This window comes from Dermacentor albipictus, chromosome 3, assembly GCF_038994185.2.
Source record: "Dermacentor albipictus isolate Rhodes 1998 colony chromosome 3, USDA_Dalb.pri_finalv2, whole genome shotgun sequence".
Lineage (NCBI taxonomy): Eukaryota > Metazoa > Arthropoda > Arachnida > Ixodida > Ixodidae > Dermacentor > Dermacentor albipictus.
In genome coordinates this window covers 22,396,485-22,420,298 of record NC_091823.1, presented here as the reverse complement: position 1 = coordinate 22,420,298, position 23,814 = coordinate 22,396,485, and the positions used below count along the sequence as shown (strand labels likewise).

The 23,814-nt window shown below is 45.1% G+C and overlaps 1 protein-coding gene across 1 annotated transcript in view; it reads left to right on the top strand.

Annotated features, from left to right (window-relative positions):
• Positions 1–22,852, top strand: part of LOC135903914 (anoctamin-7-like) — an 89,830-nt gene extending 66,978 nt beyond the window's left edge. Inside the window, exons 16-18 of the mRNA XM_070534901.1 lie at positions 1,014–1,150; positions 12,939–13,019; positions 16,631–22,852. Coding sequence (XP_070391002.1) covers positions 1,014–1,150; positions 12,939–13,019; positions 16,631–16,816 — 404 coding nt within the window. The 3' untranslated portion in view covers positions 16,817–22,852. The remainder of the gene's footprint in view (positions 1–1,013; positions 1,151–12,938; positions 13,020–16,630) is intronic.
• Positions 22,853–23,814: the final 962 nt, after the last annotated feature.

Below are 23,814 nucleotides of genomic sequence, written 5' to 3'. Positions count from 1 at the left end.
GAGGACTCCGGAAATTTCGACCACCTGGGGTTCTTTAACGTGCACCTAAATGTAAGTACACGTGTGTTTTCGCCCCCATCGAAATGCGGCCGCCATGGCCGGGGTTCGATCCCACGACCTCGTGTTCAGCAGCCTAACACCATAGCCACTGAGCAACCACGGCGTGTAACTAAAAGCTTAAACAGCTCCGCTGTTGAAAACAACTTGCCGCAGATGGGAACGATCCCAGGTCTTCGCATTACGCGTGCGGTGCTCTGCCAATTGAGCTACCGCGGCGCCGTTTTCCCATCTACTTTCTTGGGTATTTATGTTTTTACTGCTAGAACCTTGGGAGTGTTATCCAGCGCCAACGCTCACAGACCTTGGCGGCGGATGTGGAGCCTCCTTTCTGCCACAGGCGTCACGAGAACGTGATTTTCCACATCCGCCGCCAAGGTCTGCGAGTGTTGGCGCTTGCTAACACTGCCAAGGTTCTAGCAGTAACAAATAAATGCCCAAGAAAGTAGATGGGAAAACGGCGCCGCGGTAGCTCAATTGGCAGAGCATCGCACGCGTAATGCGAAGACGTGGGAACGTTCCCCACATGCGCTAAGTTGCTTTTTCATCCACCTTAACTTTCATTAATTTATCATTTCTTTAATTCAACTAGTAAGTGCAAGTAATTTGTCCTATGTTGTCCTTGGTGTCATTGTTTGTTGGCTTCTTACGATATGATTTGTCAAGAATATAAGACAAAGTATAAGTAACTTTAGTGATAAAATGGTGTGGCAATATAACCCGCATATACCGCATGTCATATAGCAAGGTGTGACATACACGTATACCTAAATATATACGGGAATTTTTGTTCACGGGGACGCCGTCGCCCGACGCCGACTCCGACACCGGATTTTCTGCGACACGGGGCCCTTAACGCTATCGCGTTATAACATCGTGGCAAAAATTACGCATACGAACTGCTTATCGGAATTTTAGGATATACTTGAATGCACTTGAATCTCACGTACTCGCAGGTATGTGGTTCCATCTGTTCGGCTTCATCAATGTGTGCGGTGTCGTCAGCAACGCGTTCCTCATAGCATTCACCTCCACCTTCGGAAGGAACCTCAAGAGCGACTACAGGCGGTTCATCTTCGTCATCGCATTCGAGGTCAGTGGTGAAAGGACAAAGACTTCAATAGGGGATACCACTTGCTTCCGAAAAATCGTTACGCAGTAGAACTTGAGCCGAAAGGCCCGTATAGTTCACTCGTCTGCTACTCGTTTTTGGTGTGTTAGGGGATTGTATTGTGCTGTGATATTGCTTGTAATCATAATTTAAAGAATTGTATGGTATTACGTCCCGAAACTGCACAGTGGATTATGAGCGACGCCGTATTAAAAGGCTTGTTTTTTTTTTCTTCTTCTTCTTTAAACGCATGACTAAATCTGTGTACACGAGCCTCGAAGTCTTACTCGCCGAGCTGAGCAAGGAGTGACTTCCATCGGTCAGAAGAACGCGGAGGAGGAGATCTGGAGAGAAAAAGACAGATTAACGAGATTTAGCGATATTACCAAATTGTATCAAAATGGGAGGCGAATTTTACCATCGCCTCACACTAAACTGAACAGAGCTGAGTTTGTTGCTTGGAGGCAATTACCTATACGAGTCCCGTGCAATTAAAAACTTTCTACCCCCAGATATGCGAGAACAATATATGCGAGCTATGCAAGTCAGCTATAGCCAACACATGTTGTGGGAACGTAAAATATATCAAGATAAAATGGAATCTCCCCTGAAAATCTGCGGGTGTGGTGGTCGGCCGCGGTGCTCAGCTGAGAACTCCAAGATCAGCTTTGGGCTGTCCAGCGAGCCATCGAGTCTGTACGGGAGCAACAGCTCCCAGTGCCCATCTAACGGCGCGGGCTTCCCAATCACCCGATTCCAAATAAAGTTATCTCACTCACTTGCTGCGGTATGTGTTATAGAGTTCGACGGATTAAACTGGTGCAGGTTATTATTTTTTTTCGCACAGTTTGTACGTTAGCATGTTGGCTGTAGAACGGAATCATGCGGAAATCAAGGAAGAGAAATCAAGAAAGCCGCATGCCACCGACGTCCGGCGCGATGAGAGACCTATTGAAGCAGCAGCTGCAACCAAGGCCGGCAGGCGTGCGCGGCAGCTAAGCCCAGTGGGGTTGGCAGAGAGAGATACGGACCACGCGCCTCCTGCCCGGCACACTTGCCCCCTGCCTCTTGGTGCCTAAGCAATCCGCAGCAGTGGGAGGCTGCTTTGTCCAGCACCGAGCCGGATATCCAACTCCGGCTGGTGAACTGGGCGGAGGACGTCGCGACTAGGCATGGCCATGGACGCCACAACCGGCAGCCTGAAGGCCGCCCACAACGCTGCTTTTTAATTTGTTTTTACTTTTGGCCTTCTCATCAATAAAATTTTTTCACCACCACCACCGGCTTCCGAAAGCGAGATGGTGGCACCCGCACGCGCACGTCACGCGGCTGCCTCGCTGACGACAGCACGTCTCGTCCGGCGGCGTCGGGTCACCTTATTTGCTCCGTCGAGGCGCACTGGTGACGTGGCGTCGCGGCGATGCCCTTTCCCTTCACCCAACACCTGGCGCGCCATCGCACCAGCTGGTGTTCTGATTCGGCCGCTTTGCTCCGTTGAGGCGTGCTAGTGACGTGGCGTCGCAGCCAGCGGGAATTTAGGTGCGGTTTCGCAGCTACAGACGCCGGCTTCTTCGCTCAACGGGCCATTTGATGCTTTCGCATGAAATACTTTTTCACAGTTTTTAATATACACCAATGTGGTCACCTTCAATATACTCCCCATTATATACAGTCACTGGTTCCATCTCTTCTTCCATTGCTGGAAGCGCCCTTGCAAGTACTCTTCTGTTCAGTGATTCAGCAGCGGTGTCACTTTCCTTTGAATTGGCGTTACATCCCCGAAATGTGATTCCTGGAGCACATGTTTGAATTTTGGGAACGCAAAAAATGTGGGAGGGGGCTGAATCCCGTGAATAGGAAGGGTGTTCCAGCACAGTGACGGAAGGCCGTGCAAAAAACTCACGCACTATTAATGCAGTTTTAATAATGGAGAATTCAACGCCCCTCTTCAAACAAATTTGGTCGCACGCGGCGCACACGATCTTTCAGACGCTTCAAAACCTCCAAGTAGAAAGCTGCATTGTCAGTTTGACCTTCAGGTACATATAGGTGGACCTCAACCACTTGGTAGGCATCCGTCTGGCAAAAAGTATTAACCAACGCCGAAGGCAGTGTAGTCTAACACAGCGTCTCAAAGGGATAGTTGTCACGAGGAAAGAATGCGAGAAAATGCCACGTGACATGCGCCAGACCTGTCAAAGAGCGAATTTGGTACGAAAGAGCATGCGCTCGATCGTGGACTATAATGGTTAGGGCACTGGGCTGCGGTTCTGAAAGATAGAGGTGCGATTTCACCATCGGTCACGCATTTCTTTATATCGTTATAGGCGGATTTCACCAACTTTGCAGGTGTCCAACGGAAAACTCGAGTTGTGTTCATCTGAGTGTGCGCGAGCGGGGGCTTCACAGTGTACACGAAACCGCAAGTTGTGAGAGATACGAGGTATAGAAACGTCACTTCACTAAATTAGAGCGTCTCTGGTGACGTGTGCGCGCACAGCTGTCGCGATGTCACAATAACCACCGTTCTAGGTATGTCCTCGCAGTTAGTTGTGCTAAATAGTTCTTTTGGCCCTGGCTCATCTTTTTTTTCGACTTCTCGCTCTGCGTCTTCTTTTCGCTGTCGTATTCGTAAGTCCAAATTTCATCTGCGACCCTTTGAAAGAATTCGTCGCAGTCGTCTAAAGTTTCCCAATCAATGCAGCATTTTTGGTCGTGCAGTTTCAGAGCGCAGTTCTTAGGCTCTCGTTCCTGCGGTGAGCATCGGCGTCACTTGTAACCGAGCGGAAGAGCGCAGCGAAAGATGAGAGCAAATGAAAAAAAGCGGCGTGAGCGAAGAGGCGCGAGGAAGAAAGCGGAGAGTAGGGTTCAGCGGAACTTGAGGCTGAAAGTGGAGGAGGGGATGGCGAAACGCTGAGGGGGAGAGGGGAGTGCCAGCGGCCACCAGGCATGCGGCCAGCGCGGAACGAATGTCCTGGCACCCGCCGTGGTTGCTCAGTGGCTATCGTGCTGGGCTGCTGACCACGAGGTCGCGGGATCGAATCCCAGCCACGGCGGCCGCATTTCGCGGAAACGCGGAAACACCCGTGTACTTAGATTTAGGTGCACGTTAAAGAACTCCAGGTGGTCCGGAGTCCCCGCACTACGGCGTGCCTCATAATCAGATCGTGGTTTCGGCTCGTAAAACCCTGTAACTTAATATTTTAAAGCGCTGGAGTGGGCTTCGGACCCACTGGCCATGAGCTACTTCGACTGCAGTGCCGCCGTCGCTTCCCGTGTTCACGCTTTTTTTTTTTTTTTCTGAACAACGAGCGACCCAACCGGTCGAAAGGCTTCGCCTGCCGCTGCTGCTAAGCAAGCTGCCATGTCCGGACCACAGTCTCAGCGCCGCCGCCGAGAGCACCTTGTCCTTCAAGATCAAATTATTTGCCACACTATCTCGCGAATTCTTAACACCTAAACAGCTGCATGCGCTCAAAATTCACTTCATTGAGTATATTAATTGTCGATGAAATTGATTTTACAGAGCGCAGCTCTTAGGCGCCCATTGCTGCGTTGAGCGTCGGCGTGCCTAGTTGTACCTCGGTGTAACCGAGCGCACGAGCACAGGTAAAGATGAAAGCGAGCGCGCGTAGTTGAAAGCATTCGAGGACTTGCTGCGAGGTCTCGAATCCGGCTGCATTGATGCCTTTAGGTAGCACGTGTGGGTTTATTAATCAGCTGCCTGCACAAAAAAAAAATAAATACACGTACGCGTGACGCATGCGACAAAAAAAAAATCACATTTGCCTTCAAAGCCGCAAGGTGTAGCGCTGGCTAACACTCCCTGGGTTAGTGTTCTAGTAGATAAGCATAAATACCCCAGAAAAAGTAGACGGAGAATCGGCGCCGCCTTAGCTCTGTTGGTAAGATCGTCGCACGCGTAATGCGAAAACGTGGGTTCGGGCCCCACCTGCGGCCAGTTGATTTTTTTCGTCCACTTTCATTTCTATTAACTTTTTTTTTATTGAAGTGAATGTTAGGAGAGGTAGCCGGTGCCTTTATGGTGGCACCGGCTACTCCTTGTCACTTGGCAAACGAAACAAATTTGCGCAAAAAGGGAGAATAGCGACACAAAATATAACACTCAGTAGAACACTGGGTGAATAAAAAGTATACGGTCCAACAGTACATGAGTCGCAAAGTTCTGTGCATTTGTTCAGTCCACGTACACATATATAAAGTCAGATGTTTTGAACAGCCGAAACACACAGCACATGTAATACACTGCAAGTACAGAACAGAATCATACATATAGCGTAAAAGTTGCGCTCACCACATAAAGCACTTATGAATCAACAACAACATTTATGTAACTCATTTAGCGTATTCGAATCATCGGGTACCTAATATTTTCCCAAAATGTTGGTGTCCTCTAAAAACTTTTTCAGAGCAAGAAGTGCTCTTTTTTTAAGGCCCGCAGTTGGCCATGGGCCAAGTATCTTTTTAAGAGTGAATGGTCTTCTGTCTAATATGCACAAATTATCTTGCAGTACCGTTCTTTGTGTATCGTATTTCGTGCATTCGAGGAGAATATGATGCACATCTTCGTCTGCATGGCCACAAGAACACTGCGGACTAGAGACACGTTTTATTCTGCACAAGAAGTGTTTCGTAGATGCAGTACCAAGACGCAGTCGGTGTACCAATGTTTCAAATTTTCTGTTGTCTTAACTTATCATTTCTTTGGTTCAATTATAAGTACATTTAATTTCACCTATGTTTACCATGGTGTCGTTGCTTGTTTGCTTCTTATGATATGACTAATAAGAATTGAGCCCTCGGTTTCCTTTCTTCTCGTTCAATTATCCAAGAAGTTACTTGGGAGGTCGTGCATGGTACACATACCTTCATTTAGGACTCTTTTGTTAATGGTACGTCACTCAAGAGTGACGCTAAATCAGCTAAGGCTCTTATTCTTTCTGAACTCTATTTTCCTTTATTTGATGCACAGGTGTACAAATGTTTCTAATTGAAAAAAATGAAGGCCGAACTTACTTTTCTTGAATTCCGCACCGAATCCTCAGTGTCGTCGCGTCAGTGTGACGTCAACACTGTGATGTATATGCGCCAAACCAGAGCTTTCCCAGAAAGTGATTGGAACTAGTTGCGCCAACATCGTAACAGGCTACAGGTTTACCTTTCTTGCCCGAAAACCAACCTGCGCATATTCATTTATCCATGGCGTAAATCGGCGTCATCCCGTGCAATAACACGTGGAGGGACGCATATATACGCGCCGCACCAGTGGATTCCGAAAAAGTTATTGGAATTGGCTGTGCCGACATTCTAAAAGGCTGTAGGCTTACCTTTCTTGTGCAAAAAGCAACCTGTGCATATATTCGTTTATTGTTGGCGTAAATCGGTGCTAGCACGTTCAATAGCACGTGAGGTGACGTATACGCACCAAACACGCGCTTTCCTGTAAAGTGATTGGAAACTGATGCGCCGACGTTGTCACAAGCTTAAGGCTTACCTTTTTTTGCGCGTATGCCAACCTGCGCATATTCATTTATTCATGGTGTACATCGGCGTCAGCACGTGCAATAGCACGTGGAACGACGTATATGCGCCGCACCAGCGCTTTCTAGAAAAGTGATGGGAATTGGCTGCACCGACATTTTAACAGGCTATAGGCTTACCTTTCTTGTGCAAAAAGCAAGCTGCGCATATATTCGTTTATTGATGGCGTAACTAGGAGCCAGCTCGTTCAGTAGCACGTGGAATGACGTTTATGCGCCACTCCAGCGCGTTCACATACAGTTAGTGAAATTGGCTGCGCCAACATTCTAACAGGCTATAGACTTACCTTTCTTGTGCAAAAAGCAAGCTGCGCATATATTCGTTTATTGACTTAGTAGTTCTGCGGAAGCCCGCAAGGTGGAGAGAAGTAATTACAAAGGAAAAATAAGACATCCACCCGTTCGTAGCAAGTGCTACAAACGAAACCCATACGGGCTCCTCGAAAGAAAAGCCTCAGAGTTGAAGAAAAATTCATCCTGGTCCGAGACTCGAACCCGGGACCATCGCCTTTGCGGGGTTGCCGTTCTACCATCTGAGCTAACCAGGGGGGCTAGCATATGACAGGGCGAAGTCGAATTTGTCGACAACACACGAAGCAAAGGCAAGTGTTTGACGTAGTAGTTCTGCGGAAGCCCGCAAGGTGGGGAGAAGTAATTATTAAGGGAAAATCAGACATCCACCCGTTCGTAGCAAGGCTGCCCCGAAAAGGCGGTGGTCCCGGGTTCGAGTCCCGGACCAGGACGAATTTTTCTTCAACTCTGAGGCTTTTCTATCAAGGAAACCATATGGGTTTCCTTTGTAGCACTTGCTACGAACGGGTGGATGTCTGATTTTCCCTTTATTAATTACTTCTCTCCACCTTGTGGGCTTCCGCAGAACTACTACGCCAAACACTTGCCCTTGCTTCGCGTGTTGTCGACAAATTCGACTTCGTCCTGCCATCTGCTAGCCGTCTGGTTAGCTCAGATGGTAGAACGGCTGCCCCGGAACGGCGGTGGTCCCGGGTTCGAGTCCCGGACCAGGATGAATTTTTCTTCAACTCTGAGGCTTTTCTTTCGGGGAACGCGTCTGGGTTTCCTTTGTAGCACTTGTTACGAATGGGTGGCTGTCTGATTTTCCCTTTATTAATATTCGTTTATTGATGGCGTAACTGGGAGCCAGCTCGTTCAGTAGCACGTGGAATCACGTTATGCGCCACTCCAGCGCGTTCCCATAAACTGAGTGGAATTGGCTGCGCCGACATTCTAACAGGCTATAGGCTTAACTTTTTTTTTTTCGCGAAAGCCAACCTGTACATATTCGTTTATAGATGGCATAAATAGGCGTCAGCACGCGCAATAACACGTGGAGTGACGTTTACGCACAAAAGCAGTGCTTTCCCGTAAAGTGATTGGAAATTTCTGCGCCGACGTTGTAATAGGCTATAGGCTTACCTTTTTTTGCGCGAAAGCCAACCTGTACATATTCGTTTATAGATGGCATAAATAGGCGTAAGCACGTGCTTTAACACGTGGAGTGACGTTTACGCACAGAAGCAGCGCTTTCCCGTAATGTGATAGGAAATTTCTGCGCTGGCGTTGTAACAGGCTATAGACTTACCTTTCTTTTGCGCGAAAGCCAACCTGTACATATTCGTTTATAGATGGCATAAATAGGCGTCAGCACGCGCTTTAACACGTGGAGTGACGTTTACGCACAGAAGCAGCGCTTTCCCGTAAAGTGATTGGAAATTTCTGCGCCGACGTTGTAACGGGCTATAGACTTACCTTTTATGCGAAGCATATTACGAGAGCTCAACCCAGCTCCTCAGGCGCGGCGGTGTCGCCTTGAAACCACGTGACACCGTGACGTCACGACAGAGGAGAAGTGGCTTTGGCTCAACTCTTGCAAGACGGGCTGGGTGGGAATCGAACCAGGGTCTCCGGAGTGTGGGACGGAGACGCTACCACTGAGCCACGAGTACGATGCTTCAAAGCGGTACAAAAGCGCCTCTAGTGAATGCGGTGTTGCCTTAGAAACGAGCTGTTTCTAAGGCCTGCGTCTCTTGCTCAGGCGCACATTTTGTTGCCGCGCCGAACGCTGCTTTGCTCGACGCTCACCGCGTCCAATGCGGGGCGCGTAGTCGCTGCCCTGTAGCCCATTGTCTTACACCCCTTGGCGGGTCGACGGGAACGCTGTCGCGTTCCACTCTTGAAGGCGAAGCAGTAATGCATGAGTTGTTTCTTCGTCTAGCCGAACCAAATATAGCCAAGCAACAGCAGTTCACCAGGCTAAACAGTGATTCAACAACTAAAATAAAGGCTAGTATGCTTCGCATCCTGGGCTTAACCTTACCTAAGCCACAGCCATTTTTTTTTTGCGCGAAACCAACCTGTACGTATTCGTTTATAGATGGCATAGATAGGCGTCAGCACGCGCTTTAACACGTGGAGTGACGTTTACGCACAGAAGCAGCGCTTTCCCGTAAAGTGATTGGAAATTTCTGCGCCGACGTTGTAACAGGCTATAGACTTACCTTTTTTTTTCGTGAAAGCCAACCTGTACATATTCGTTTATAGATGGCATAAATAGGCGTGAGCACGTGCTTTAACACGTGGAGTGACGTTTACGCACAGAAGCAGCGCTTTCCCGTAATGTGATCGGAAATTTCTGCGCTGACGTTGTAACAGGCTATAGGCTTACCTTTTTTTGCGCGAAACCAACCTGTACGTATTCGTTTATAGATGGCATAGATAGGCGTCAGCACGTGCTTTAACACATGGAGTGACGTTTATGCACAGAAGCAGCGCTTTCCCGTAAAGTGATTGAAAATTTCTGCGCCGACGTAGTAACAGGCTATAGACTTACCTTTTTTTTGCGCGAAAGCCAACCTGTACATATTCGTTTATAGATGGCATAGATAGGCGTCAGCACGTGCTTTAACACGTGGAGTGACGTTTACGCACAGAAGCAGCGCTTTCCCGTAATGTGATTGGAAATTTCTGCGCTGACGATGTAACAGGCTATAGGCTTATCTTTTTTTGCGCGAAAGCCAACCTGTACATATTCGTTTATAGATGGCATAAATAGGCGTCAGCACGTGCTTTAACACGTGGAGTGACGTTTACGCACAGAAGCAGCGCTTTCCCGTAATGTGATTGGAAATTTCTGCGCTGACGATGTAACAGGCTATAGGCTTATCTTTTTTTGCGCGAAAGCCAACCTGTACATATTCGTTTATAGATGGCATAAATAGGCGTCAGCACGTGCTTTAACACGTGGAGTGACGTTTACGCACAGAAGCAGCGCTTTCCCGTAAAGTGATTGGAAATTTCTGCGCCGACGTTGTAACAGGCTATAGGCTTATCTTTTTTTGCGCGAAAGCCAACCTGTACATATTCGTTTATAGATGGCATAAATAGGCGTCAGCACGTGCTTTAACACGTGGAGTGACGTTTACGCACAGAAGCAGCGCTTTCCCGTAATGTGATTGGAAATTTCTGCGCTGACGATTTAACAGGCTATAGGCTTATCTTTTTTTGCGCGAAAGCCAACCTGTACATATTCGTTTATAGATGGCATAAATAGGCGTCAGCACGTGCTTTAACACGTGGAGTGACGTTTACGCACAGAAGCAGCGCTTTCCCGTAATGTGATTGAAAATTTCTGCGCTGACGATGTAACAGGCTATAGGCTTATCTTTTTTTGCGCGAAAGCCAACCTGTACATATTCGTTTATAGATGGCATAAATAGGCGTCAGCACGTGCTTTAACACGTGGAGTGACGTTTACGCACAGAAGCAGCGCTTTCCCGTAATGTGATTGGAAATTTCTGCGCTGACGATGTAACAGGCTATAGGCTTATCTTTTTTTGCGCGAAAGCCAACCTGTACATATTCGTTTATAGATGGCATAAATAGGCGTCAGCACGTGCTTTAACACGTGGAGTGACGTTTACGCACAGAAGCAGCGCTTTCCCGTAAAGTGATTGGAAATTTCTGCGCCGACGTTGTAACAGGCTATAGGCTTATCTTTTTTTGCGCGAAAGCCAACCTGTACATATTCGTTTATAGATGGCATAAATAGGCGTCAGCACGTGCTTTAACACGTGTAGTGACGTTTACGCACAGAAGCAGCGCTTTCCCGTAATGTGATTGGAAATTTCTGCGCTGACGATGTAACAGGCTATAGGCTTATCTTTTTTTGCGCGAAAGCCAACCTGTACATATTCGTTTATAGATGGCATAAATAGGCGTCAGCACGTGCTTTAACACGTGGAGTGACGTTTACGCACAGAAGCAGCGCTTTCCCGTAATGTGATTGGAAATTTCTGCGCTGACGATGTAACAGGCTATAGGCTTATCTTTTTTTGCGCGAAAGCCAACCTGTACATATTCGTTTATAGATGGCATAAATAGGCGTCAGCACGTGCTTTAACACGTGGAGTGACGTTTACGCACAGAAGCAGCGCTTTCCCGTAATGTGATTGGAAATTTCTGCGCTGACGATGTAACAGGCTATAGGCTTATCTTTTTTTGCGCGAAAGCCAACCTGTACATATTCGTTTATAGATGGCATAAATAGGCGTCAGCACGTGCTTTAACACGTGGAGTGACGTTTACGCACAGAAGCAGCGCTTTCCCGTAATGTGATTGGAAATTTCTGCGCTGACGATGTAACAGGCTATAGGCTTATCTTTTTTTGCGCGAAAGCCAACCTGTACATATTCGTTTATAGATGGCATAAATAGGCGTCAGCACGTGCTTTAACACGTGGAGTGACGTTTACGCACAGAAGCAGCGCTTTCCCGTAAAGTGATTGGAAATTTCTGCGCCGACGTTGTAACAGGCTATAGGCTTATCTTTTTTTGCGCGAAAGCCAACCTGTACATATTCGTTTATAGATGGCATAAATAGGCGTCAGCACGTGCTTTAACACGTGGAGTGACGTTTACGCACAGAAGCAGCGCTTTCCCGTAATGTGATTGGAAATTTCTGCGCTGACGATGTAACAGGCTATAGGCTTATCTTTTTTTGCGCGAAAGCCAACCTGTACATATTCGTTTATAGATGGCATAAATAGGCGTCAGCACGTGCTTTAACACGTGGAGTGACGTTTACGCACAGAAGCAGCGCTTTCCCGTAATGTGATTGGAAATTTCTGCGCTGACGATGTAACAGGCTATAGGCTTATCTTTTTTTGCGCGAAAGCCAACCTGTACATATTCGTTTATAGATGGCATAAATAGGCGTCAGCACGTGCTTTAACACGTGGAGTGACGTTTACGCACAGAAGCAGCGCTTTCCCGTAATGTGATTGGAAATTTCTGCGCTGACGATGTAACAGGCTATAGGCTTATCTTTTTTTGCGCGAAAGCCAACCTGTACATATTCGTTTATAGATGGCATAAATAGGCGTCAGCACGTGCTTTAACACGTGGAGTGACGTTTACGCACAGAAGCAGCGCTTTCCCGTAATGTGATTGGAAATTTCTGCGCTGACGATGTAACAGGCTATAGGCTTATCTTTTTTTGCGCGAAAGCCAACCTGTACATATTCGTTTATAGATGGCATAAATAGGCGTCAGCACGTGCTTTAACACGTGGAGTGACGTTTACGCACAGAAGCAGCGCTTTCCCGTAATGTGATTGGAAATTTCTGCGCTGACGATGTAACAGGCTATAGGCTTATCTTTTTTTGCGCGAAAGCCAACCTGTACATATTCGTTTATAGATGGCATAAATAGGCGTCAGCACGTGCTTTAACACGTGGAGTGACGTTTACGCACAGAAGCAGCGCTTTCCCGTAAAGTGATTGGAAATTTCTGCGCCGACGTTGTAACAGGCTATAGACTTTCCTTTTTTTTGCGCGAAAGCCAACCTGTACATATATATTCCAATCTTCATTATTTGGGCTGCTTTGGAGCCGGAAAAATATCTTCAGACTCGTGTTCTTTCAGGATGCAATGCATGGCTTCTTTTATATGACATAAATTCAGCGATCCGAGGAGACACTGCCAAAATTTATGACGACACTGAAAGTAGGATCTTAAGGCTTCGGCGCCACTGCTATTTTTCGTTCGCGTATTTTTTTCTGGCTCACATAGCATCCTTTCACAGTACTATTATACAGATCAACAGCATTCCTCTTTACTGTTCCTTGAATGAAGAATGAGGAACGCGTCCGCATGAACGAATCAAATTGTGTTAAATGATGTGCATTTGCGCAGCACCTCGTGTTCGGCGTCAAGTTTATCCTCACCCTCGCCATTCCTGACACTCCTGCTGCTGTGAAAAACGCCAAAACAAAGGTGAGCAACGTATTACGAGCACAGGCGACATTATATGGTAGATCGCGGTATACACACAACAAGGAAGAAAGCCGGTCATTAATTAAACTGTGGGTGTGCGGGTTATTGTGTGCAATTTGGCAGACAAGGGGGAGCTCCCGCCTGATTCACAAGAGGCAAAGTAAGCAAGACGCCGAAGCATTTGTTGCCTTCAACGTGCGTTGGTACATCGGCCGGTCATGTTTATTTAGCGTCGTGCAATTCGTGTCATCGCACCTGGGGTCATACTGTGTAACAATGGGTCTCGTCCTCTCTTTTATTTCTTCGTGTGCGTTTCATTTTTGTATTCATTTCTTATCATAGGCCCCGCTGAGTGACCAATCGCGGAGATAGCGGGGCACAGCTTCGAGCACGCAAATGACAAAAGGCAAAAAGAATGAGAAAATTACAAGAATCCTTACATAATACGGGCTTTGGTATATTTCAGCCACACGAAGACACGCATAGACAGGTCGCGTAATCTGCTGAAAGATAACTATAAATTTTGATTAAATATCTTTTTAGTGATATTGCTCAAACTTACATCCGCGAATTGCTGAGACTTACATCCGCGAATATGATGACAGAAAGAAAGTTCGTATCCTTAGGGTATTTCCTATTTACATACATGTGCCAACCTTATAACTTCATGAACACTAGACCAACAGCAAAGAAAGAAAGAACTAAAATTTGGCGAAACGAACCAAATTTGTTTGATTATTCAATATGTTGACTTTTAAAGGATCGCGGACCTTGTTCTGTGAGAGGGGGGCGGGGGGGGGGGGGGTGTCTGTGAACAGGCACAGAAATCCGTGGTACATATAAGCAGAGATGTTTGTGACGCTTATTAAAGAAATATTCACATAACGATTATCGACGATTCGTTTGCCGTTATACGAAGGCGAAACAGAAAGTCTTTGCCTCTATTTTTTTAGCCAAATTACGGCTGCGTATGCGAAGACAACGTAACCATTTCCAGTGGTGGACCTTTCTTGGACCCGCCCAGCCTTATCCGGCAATAGCTCCACGGCACGACGCTGCTGTAAGTTGTTGAAGATGACGGTTGTGCTTCACACTTCCACGGCGTAGGAGCAACGAAATGCGATTCGTTTTCTATGGAGCAACGAAGAAACGCCCATCGAAATTCACGGGGAAATGCAGTCCACGTGTGGATCAAGGTGTCTCGCTTTGAGAAGTGTGAGGTGGTGGTGTTGTATATCGCAAAAGGGCCGTGAAAACTTACATGACAATGAGCGTTGATAGGCCAAGTGCGTTGCTGACAGAAATTTCTCACATTCAGTGCTGCGATGAGACAAATGTCTCAACCGATATGGGCAACATGTGAAAAAATGGTAAAAAAAAATTAAATTATGGGGTTTTACGTGCCAAAACCACTTTCTGATTATGAGGCACGCCGTAGTGGAGGACTCCGGAAATTTCGACCACCTGGGGTTCTTTAACGTGCACCTAAATCTAAGCACACGGGTGTTTTCGCATTTCGCCCCCATCGAAATGCGGCCGCCGTGGCCGGGATTCGATCCCGCGACCTCGTGCTCAGCAGCCCAACACCATAGCCACTGAGCAACCACGGCGGGTTAGGTACGTAGAATAGTACGAATATTGGTAATTACGTGTATTTTGGCTAATAAAAAATAGGGGCAAAGACTTTCTGATTCGTCCTCCTACATTAGTTTCACCAGTTGAGTTCGCTGCCGCGTGGGTTGGTCCGTAGAATCGACGGGTCCGAAAAATAGGCCATAAAAGATCACTCGCTACTGTATTTGTCCATTTTGAAATTGGTATTGCCCTAAATTACACGCAAGTGCAACGATCTGAGAATATTTTTCTTAATACAATCGTAAATGAGCGCTAAAGATCGGACATTTTCGATAAAGTCGTACATATTTGCAGATATATTTGTGTGTCACGTGCACATCATGAAAGCCTTAAGAGGAAGCTTTAGCTCAGGCCCAGCTCCGTCGCGGCCTATTCAAATACATGTACAACGCAAGAACACTTTTATGAGATAATGCCTCGACCGATTTTAATGAAATTTGTTGCATTTGAGAGAGAAAGTTAAATTGTAGTGACTGTTGGAAGCGGATTTCCGATTTAGGGCTTAATTTTGTTGAAAAAATTTTCCAAGATTGCGAAATTCGAAAAGAATAGAAGCACGAAGTTTACGAATTAATAGCCCTCCAAAAAGAACAGATATCGCGATTCTGTAAACGGCGTCCATTAGATCATTGAAAGCGGACAAATTCAGTATGTCAATTTATTTACTACGTGAATTTTTTTACGTTGTGTAGAGGGTTTCTGCAAAAGCTGTATTTCCATGGTACTAAATTGCTTTAGATTCATGTGCAACATATCAATTTTGTCCGCATTAGATGTACTATTAGATTCAATTTACAGAACTGTTATGTCATTTTTCATTGCCGAGTTACATAGTTGTAAACTTGATAGTTTCGTTTTATGAAAATATGCGATTTTTGCCAATCTTTAGTAAGAAATTGACGACCTAAATTAAACATTGGAACGAAACAGTCACTAGATTTTAAGTTTTTATTTTAAATGCAACAAACCTCATCCAATTTGATGGAGTGGTTGCCGAGAAAAATGAATTCTCCTTTTACATGTACTTGGATAGGAGCACCAGAGCTAAAGCTTCCCCTTAACCACTGCGCGAATTCTTACATTTGTCTGTCGCACACGTGTGTTTCCTGACGCTTTGCGCAGCTCTCCATTCCTTTATGGCTTGCCAAATTGCACATAATCATGGTTATGCATTGCGCTTGGGCGTGCGCGTTCGCTATCAGCGAGAGGTTTCATTTCATAGTCTCAATGGGTATAAATGACATGTAGTTCTCGTAGAACTGGACGAACCTGAGACCTTGAAATGGCTTTTGATACTTATTATCGTGTCAGTAAAAGTTACTCTTAATTATTCAACATTACAGAACGTAACAGATAGGCCTACAGTGAACAATGATCGGGGCACGATAAATTACCCAATTACACATGAATGTGCCATTCGTTTAGAATTTCGTCCATGTTCACACGAACTGGCAAGTCACTTGGCACACGACACTCGTATCAGAAGCAGTGCCTGGCGTCACTATATTCCGGCGGCGCCGCTGTCGTAGGCAAGGTTCTTTTGTTGTAAGGGTTGTTCACGTGATATGCGACGTCGTATACGGAAGGTACTTAATAAACACCATTGTCGATAGTAGCGCTTGTGTGTCCATCGCATCTTCTTTTGTGATTGTGTTCCTTTGCGCTTAATTACACTTAGCATTTTGTTTGGGTTTAAGTCAATACGGATAACTTGAGGATCGAATAGCGCAAAAGGGGACGCAGGACGACGGATGAGGCGGATACACAGTACTGTTTTCGTCGTCTCCGTCATCATGCGTGCCCTTTTGCACTACACCTGAAGTTATGCATATACCACTAGCCCAGCGGTCTGTTCTTTTGAAACAGCGAAGAATTTCACTCTGCTCTATCTGTCTGCACTTAACTTTGTCCAGACGCATGTAGCTTGTCTATATATACCCCACGGCTCTCGCCGCGTCACCATTGCGTGCGTGCAGGAGCGGCAGTTGCTGTCGCACATGATGGCCAAGGTGGCCACGCTACAGGACAGACTTCTCGGTGGCTCGACAGCCACGACCTCCCAGACGGGCAGCGCAGCCGCCACGGCCAACGCCGTTGGCGAAGCCGCGGCCGGTGCCGCGCAGCCACTGCGACGCAAGCTGTCGCTGACGCGCGAGGAATGACACGAGGACCGGGCAGCGCCACTGGTATCGTCCACCGGGAGCTGCTGCGAGAGCACCTCGTTCAGGACCGTCGCGTGGATCCCCTTCGCCACAGCCTCGCTTCAGAGGACCGCGTCTGTCATCAAGAGGCGCCGCCGAAGCACGGTCATCTTCATGGACGCTTGAACAGTACAAACACCTGGAGTGCCAGCACTCTGTCCCGGGCACCCGATTCCCCGGTTCGCGCGCTTACAACCTGTCGGGCTACCCGTAATCGACTGGACAGACTGTTCGTGGTGTAACACTGCTCGTACGGGGTAGATTAACGTGGAAGCACCGACTAGTTGGTTCATACTCGGGACAGAACACTGCTAAGGACACGGACGAAGGTGAAGGCACATCAAAAAGCCCAACATGACGTTTTTCTGCTGCCTTCACCTTTGTCCGTGTCCATTGAATATGCTAAGCACTGGTGGAACTCGGGGTCGTTTCGTCGCGAGGTAGTTTTTCCTGTGTTAAAAACAACCAAAAAGTGCTTTTGAGGTTGATTGGCCCAACTATCGCCGAACAAAGACCATCTCTTACCACTACTTCAACCCATTTTGTTAATTGAAAAGCTGAACTCCTGAGTGCATGCAGCTCCAATGTTTTCATTTCATTTTATTTTACCTCAGAAGCCCCATAGGGGCATTACATAAGGGGTGGGCATACATATATTTATTATACATCTGTTTAAGAATAAGAGAGCACAAGTTTTATATACAACATACATGAAAATTAGGTACATAATTCCATCTAGTACACACATAGATAGCTTATCCCGTACATTTTTTCTTGTTCTGAAGAATGGTCTGTTAGTTTTTGCATGAATGTAGGTACACAGGTAATGGCAGCAATTTGGTGGGGCAGATTGTTCCAATCTGTTGCTGCGCGAAAGAAAAATGAGCCTGAAAAAGTGGCAGTGCGACGGCGGCCAACTTGGTACGTGTGCCGAGTGCGATGTGATATACGGGCAGCGGGAATAATGTATGGTGGTTGATTAAGGGAAGTATGATAAAACTTATGAAAACGAAAAGAGAGTCGAGATGCGACGGCGATCAGCGAGTCTAACCAATCCGGATTCTTTTTTCAATGATGACACGCTGACATCATATGGATACGTTGCTCATATTATTTCATATTTATTTTTGTTTTTTTCAGCGACTTTCCTTACTTGGCTTCTCTGCACACTATCAGTTAACTACATCACCTCCTGCATTTTCTACTTACGTAGGAGCCTCACAGCCACAAATAAAATGGAGTTAGGTTGTGGCTGCTAGCATCCAACATGCCACTGAAAAGAAAAATGATGGCAACTAATGTTGTCTACTTCGTTCGATCAAACAAACCACTGTTACCTTTGTGCACTCGAAGTTAAGAACAAAAGAAAAAGTAAAAAGAAAAAGAAGATGAACATAGTGCATGGAAATCTCTCATAGGGCATTTGTGAGATACTATTGTTTAATATATGACCTCGGGAGACAGTAAGAAAGGAATAACATTAAAGGGACTCTGCAACACTTATAAACATGGACGAAGATACTGAAGAGCTGGGAGCCAAACAGTTTCCTCGAAACGCTGCCAGCCTTTTCCTTCAGCTTTTCAAATCTTCCAGCCACTTCTTTTCTTCACTTTTACATCATAAGAACATGTAATAGAAAAGTTTTGCGTAATAGCAAGAAGCTTAGATTATGCTTCTGAAATAGTACCAATACAGTTGCTCTTGGAGGGACCCTGCAAAACCTTTTGTGAAAAGTGTGCAATGAGCCTGGCGTCAAAAGCACTCCTTCACAAAACTTTTCCAACAAAAAGTTTTTGTATGAATCTCGCAGTAGGGTAGTCTCACACACCCCTGGCTTTCCCCTTTAAATTGCTCCTGAAGCTGCGGCACTGTACCCAGGTGAAATGATGCTGCCGCACTCATCCATCCATAGTGTTAAGCTTATGTTTTGGCTTGACCTTGGTAACGTGTGGCACATCCCTATGTTACTCCTCTCAATCTTGGAGGCCATTTATCATCGATGCAGTGGTATTATTCTTTGGCATGATTTCCACTGCCTATAAGTGATAAGAATTCATCGCTTTTGCTGAAAGCACACATCAAAAGAAATCCAGCCACTGGCCACCGTGTTTAAATATGTGAAGGGATATGTGCAAAATGAAGCAGGGTTTCAGGAAGCTGAAGGGAAAAGCTGGCAGTCTTTTGAACGGAACTGTACGCTTCCAGTTTAAAGTAGAATAATAATATTTACCTCAGCTGTTTATGAAGGTGCTGTCTAGCAACTAAGCAGGTTACTTGCCACATTCAAAAAAAGTTACAGGGCCCCTATAAAAAAGTGGAATGTTCATAAAGTAGAAATGATGCAAACAATTAAATAACATTAATTCAAGATTCCCACACCAGCATTCCTACACCATGATGCATTTTGAATTTTCGCAGCATCTCCTGGGGCCTACATAATTAAAAAAAAAGAAACGTTTGAGAAAGCAAAATATACTGGCAACTTTTCAGGGACTTTACTATTAAAATTGACAGAATACTTGAAAATTTATTGAAATTTGCGAGGTCACGCTGGCACCATATTTGCCATGGTCATACCACAAAGTTAAAGCTCAGAACTTTCTTCATTCACAGACAATCTTCCAGAAGAAAATGTAAATAGATGTTTTAAGAGTACACTCTGCTAGTCTACCTTAGCTGATTTAGTGTTTTGCTTTGGTAGCCTTTGAAGAATGTGTAACAACTTTCTGGTTAAGTGTTTGCAAAAGTACTTGAAGGCTGAAAAGAGTGCTGTTATACTGACAAATCACACGAAATAGTTTAGTGTGTGCAACTGCTCCTGCAAGAAAACGTCAGTTCCGTCCAATGGTTGCATGAGCTGCAATCGTGCCTTTTTAGCAGTTGCATGCACAATCTACAGTTACGTTGACAAAATGCTAAGGTGCATGGAGAATCTAGCTTGAGTACTTATGGCAGGTTCTATTCCCGAGTATACATTCATAAGGTCATTCAGTGCATGTTGCTCTGGACAAGAAATATGATATTGTACGCCTAATGATTTTCGTGCCATTTTTGCAACTTGCCAACAGCAACGGAAGCACAATGTTGACAAAAGCTTTCACAATATCACGATGGATGGCATACTCGTGTGTGCACAACAGGATTTCTCCCTACATTTGGTGCATTTCAAGGGAGTGACACACAAAATGCCTTCCTATATTCGCTCAAGAAGGCACCCCAGCTTGTACAATGCTGTAGCCCTGTTCTAAGGCGACCATCATACTCGCAGTGCTGCCTTAGGAGTTAAACCATAAGTATGACATGATGTGTTCAATGAGCACTTGTGTGTAAATAGCCCAAATGCCAACACTGCACAGTTCAACATCATCGTATGAAATACAGTTGCAGGCAGCCCATTCCAAAACATTGTGGTGTTGGGCTAGCTGGAGTGTTCAGAATTGAACATGTTGAGCTTAGAAGAGGCACCACAAGAGAAACGACGAACAACCAACTTGTTTTAATGCTGCTTCGTTGGCACCATACACAGGCACAAGCAGGCCATATACACCATATACAGGCACAAGCAGGTACATAGTGATACATTTGTAAATTATTCAACAACAAAAAAAAAGTCACAGGCCTGCATGGCACTCGCAGCACAGTCGCAATGTAAGCTGGAGGAGCAGCTCCATAGGAGCTCCAGTTTTGCAACTGCGCACTGCAGGGTCTTCATGGCGAAGTTTTTTTCGCGTTGTTTTCAAAAGAATGATCTGAGCTGTCCTCCCGGCGTCGATGGCGAGTTGTGGCTTGTGCTGCAGCTTGTCCTGCTCTTTGCATAGCAGTCTGCTGAGCCTGTTGCCGCCTGGTTGCAGCCGTGCGCATAGCTCTATGATTCAGTTCAACAGTGGTTCATACCTTGCGAGGAGGCACCATAACGTCTATTAAGAGTAAACACAGGTATGCAGGCTACGTGGCATACATGTCACATTCCTTGACCTGTGGCACACTACGTTGCTGTTGATGATGATTTATTGGCATGCCCTTTGAAATGCGGTGGTTACAAATATTCACCTAGCCTGCTTGAGTTAACGAGGTCCAGCTGCATGCAGCATGCAACTGCTATATAGAAATGTTACATGTTGAGACACCTGGTGGAATATAACGGAACTGCAATGTAAAACTTGTATGTGTCGACACTACAGGGCACACATGTCAAATGGCATGATACTATGCTAATGATGATGATTTAATGGTATTTATTTCGTTCGAAATGGGACAGTGACAAACAGTAGCCTAGCCTGCTTGAATTCATCAGGTACGCCATATATGTTTTCCCTTAGATCAATTGCTTATACACCTCCACAACTTCCTTTCTGTTCCTCAAGTCTTCTCTATCCACCTTGTTAACGCTACCTATCCAATTGCTACATGGCATGCCACCTGGTGTAATAATATGCAACTTCAATGCAAAGGGTGCATGTACAGGTGCTACATGGCACACATCTCAGATCACAAGGCAAGTGGCACGACAGATGCAAATGATGATAGTGATTTATTAGCATCCCCTTTGAAACGGCGATGACATAGTCACCTAGCCAGCTTGATTTTATCAGGTACACAATATAAAGTTTTCTAGCATTCTTGTATACAGCTCCTTAAGCTTCCTTCTACCGCTACCTGGGCATCTGCTACATGGCGTTCTGCCTGGTGTAATAATATGCAACGGCAATGAAAAATGTGCACATACCAACGCTATGCGATGCACATGTTACATTGCGTTTCTCCTCGCATGCTAGGATGCATTTATATGTCATTCTTGCACTGCATGCTCGCAAGAAGAAGAACACTTCAATGCATGGTACCTGCTATGTTTAAAAAAAAGGAAGTCACAGAATTTAAAAAAAAGTACTGGCGTGGCTCAGTGGTAGAGTAGCTCACTCCCATGTAGCAGGCCCAGGTTCAATCCCGGCGGGAACTTGTTCTTTTTTTTTTTTCTCATTCCCGACAATACCTGCGAGGCAGTGCCAGACAGCCTCGCCAACCGAAATGGCTATTGGAATGAGCCCGTAACAGCTTACGCCGTAAAAAGTGATGTTATTGCATATGGCAATATAAACAAAAACTTCCTATCATGTTTCTGTACGTTATTGTTTTTTTTTACCCTGGTGTGCTCATTTTTGTGCATATATATATATATACATTGGTGTCGATCAAGTTGAATTAAAACCAGCTGGTAGTAGTGCGCCCTTGTCCGTCGTCTTTGTGGTGTCTCTTCCGTGCCGAACATGTTCAATTCCAAATAGCCCACATCTGGCATTTATGTTGCAACAATGTTTCACTCTTATAGTGCAACAATCACAAAAATTACCAAAACATAATGTCCCACAATTTTTCTCTTGGTAAATGTTTGTTTATAGCTTACTTGATCTGCTAAGAGGGTAGCTGTATGTCTTCTACATATTGCATTCATCAACACAATCTCTGTGAAGAACAGCTTTACATCAGCTGCCAGTGATTAAGTAAGGCCCATATACATTTTCCACAAGCTGTCGTATCCTGTACGTAAAGCCATGTTTCCATTCTCCAAATAAGAGCTCAAACCTCCTTCCTTACGGTGCAACTTTTAGGAGCCCAAAAAAGATAGACCAGTAAAAATACTAGTATTTCAGAAAAAGAGAGCAAATGGGGAAGCAATGTCCAGTGAAAATTTTGTGGTTACTCCCTGTGTTTTCATAATTATGTTAGAACGGGCATTACAGCCCTAAAGCAATATGTTTTGTTAACTTGCTTTTTGATGTTATCTTCAGTTCTCTCTACTACATTGTCCACTACAGTGTTGCATTGTCTTTAGATTAAATGCGTTACTTGAGCAGCCCACAAAGTTAATATCACCGCCACTGATTGGTTTCCAAGTAGTAGAGAGAATTGAAGAGAACATCAAAAAGCAAGTTAAGAAAACATATTGCTTTAGGACTGGAATGCCTGTTCCAACATAATTATGAAAACACAGGGGGCAACCACAAAATTATCACTGGACATTGCTACATATATATATATATATATATATATATATATATATATATATATAATGTTGCAAACTAATTTCCAATGTGATTACTTATATTCAATGAAAAAAAGAATAAGGGTCATTACAGTTTAGGGCAATCTATGGTCAAACCTGTTTCTGTGCATGGTATTTTGCATGTGAGTGATACAAATGCATGGTGGCTTGTACGGAATTGGCCACAAGCAACACTGAAACTGGCTGCATTATGCAGGTTGCAAGGCTTGCACAGTTTGGCAATTGACAGGTCAGCACAGCTGTTTGTCAAAAGAGGGTGCCAGTGCTCTGCGCTACACCTCTTTACAAGCACTGTTCATTAAAGAAATGTTGTTCAGAATGTAATCGACTGTAGAGAACAAATTTTTACTAAACCTCCGCTAGCTTATGGTTGGATGTTAGTCACAACAATCCTGTAACAATCATGTCACTACATAAAGTCGACATCTTAGTTAACAAGTTAATATTTTGTCAAGTTAAAACATGACGATCACTGGAATGTATGTAGGGGACCTACTTCTGTCTACATGAAAACTGTTCAGAGTTTCTTAAAATGTAAAAAAATATATACATACACACATTTGCAGGAGTGTGACAATTGATTTCAAGCAAGTGAGGAATCCTGCCAAAAGTGGCAGCAGGTTGCATAATATATTCAACAAAAAAAAAAAGACACCAAGTTTGATTTTTGAATGCTGCCATCACTTTCAAATGGGTGTAGAATGCAAGAATGTAGATACAGAGTGCGCGAGGTATTTGAGGACACAGCTTAGAATCACTATAGAAATCAATAATATTATTCTATCAATCTAGGCACCTAGCTTTGTCTTCATTAATTCCTGTGACACCTATAAAGCAGATTTATTCCAAGGCAGCAGCTTCCAGTCTGACACTGGAGATAAAGTCGTACGCTGTCCT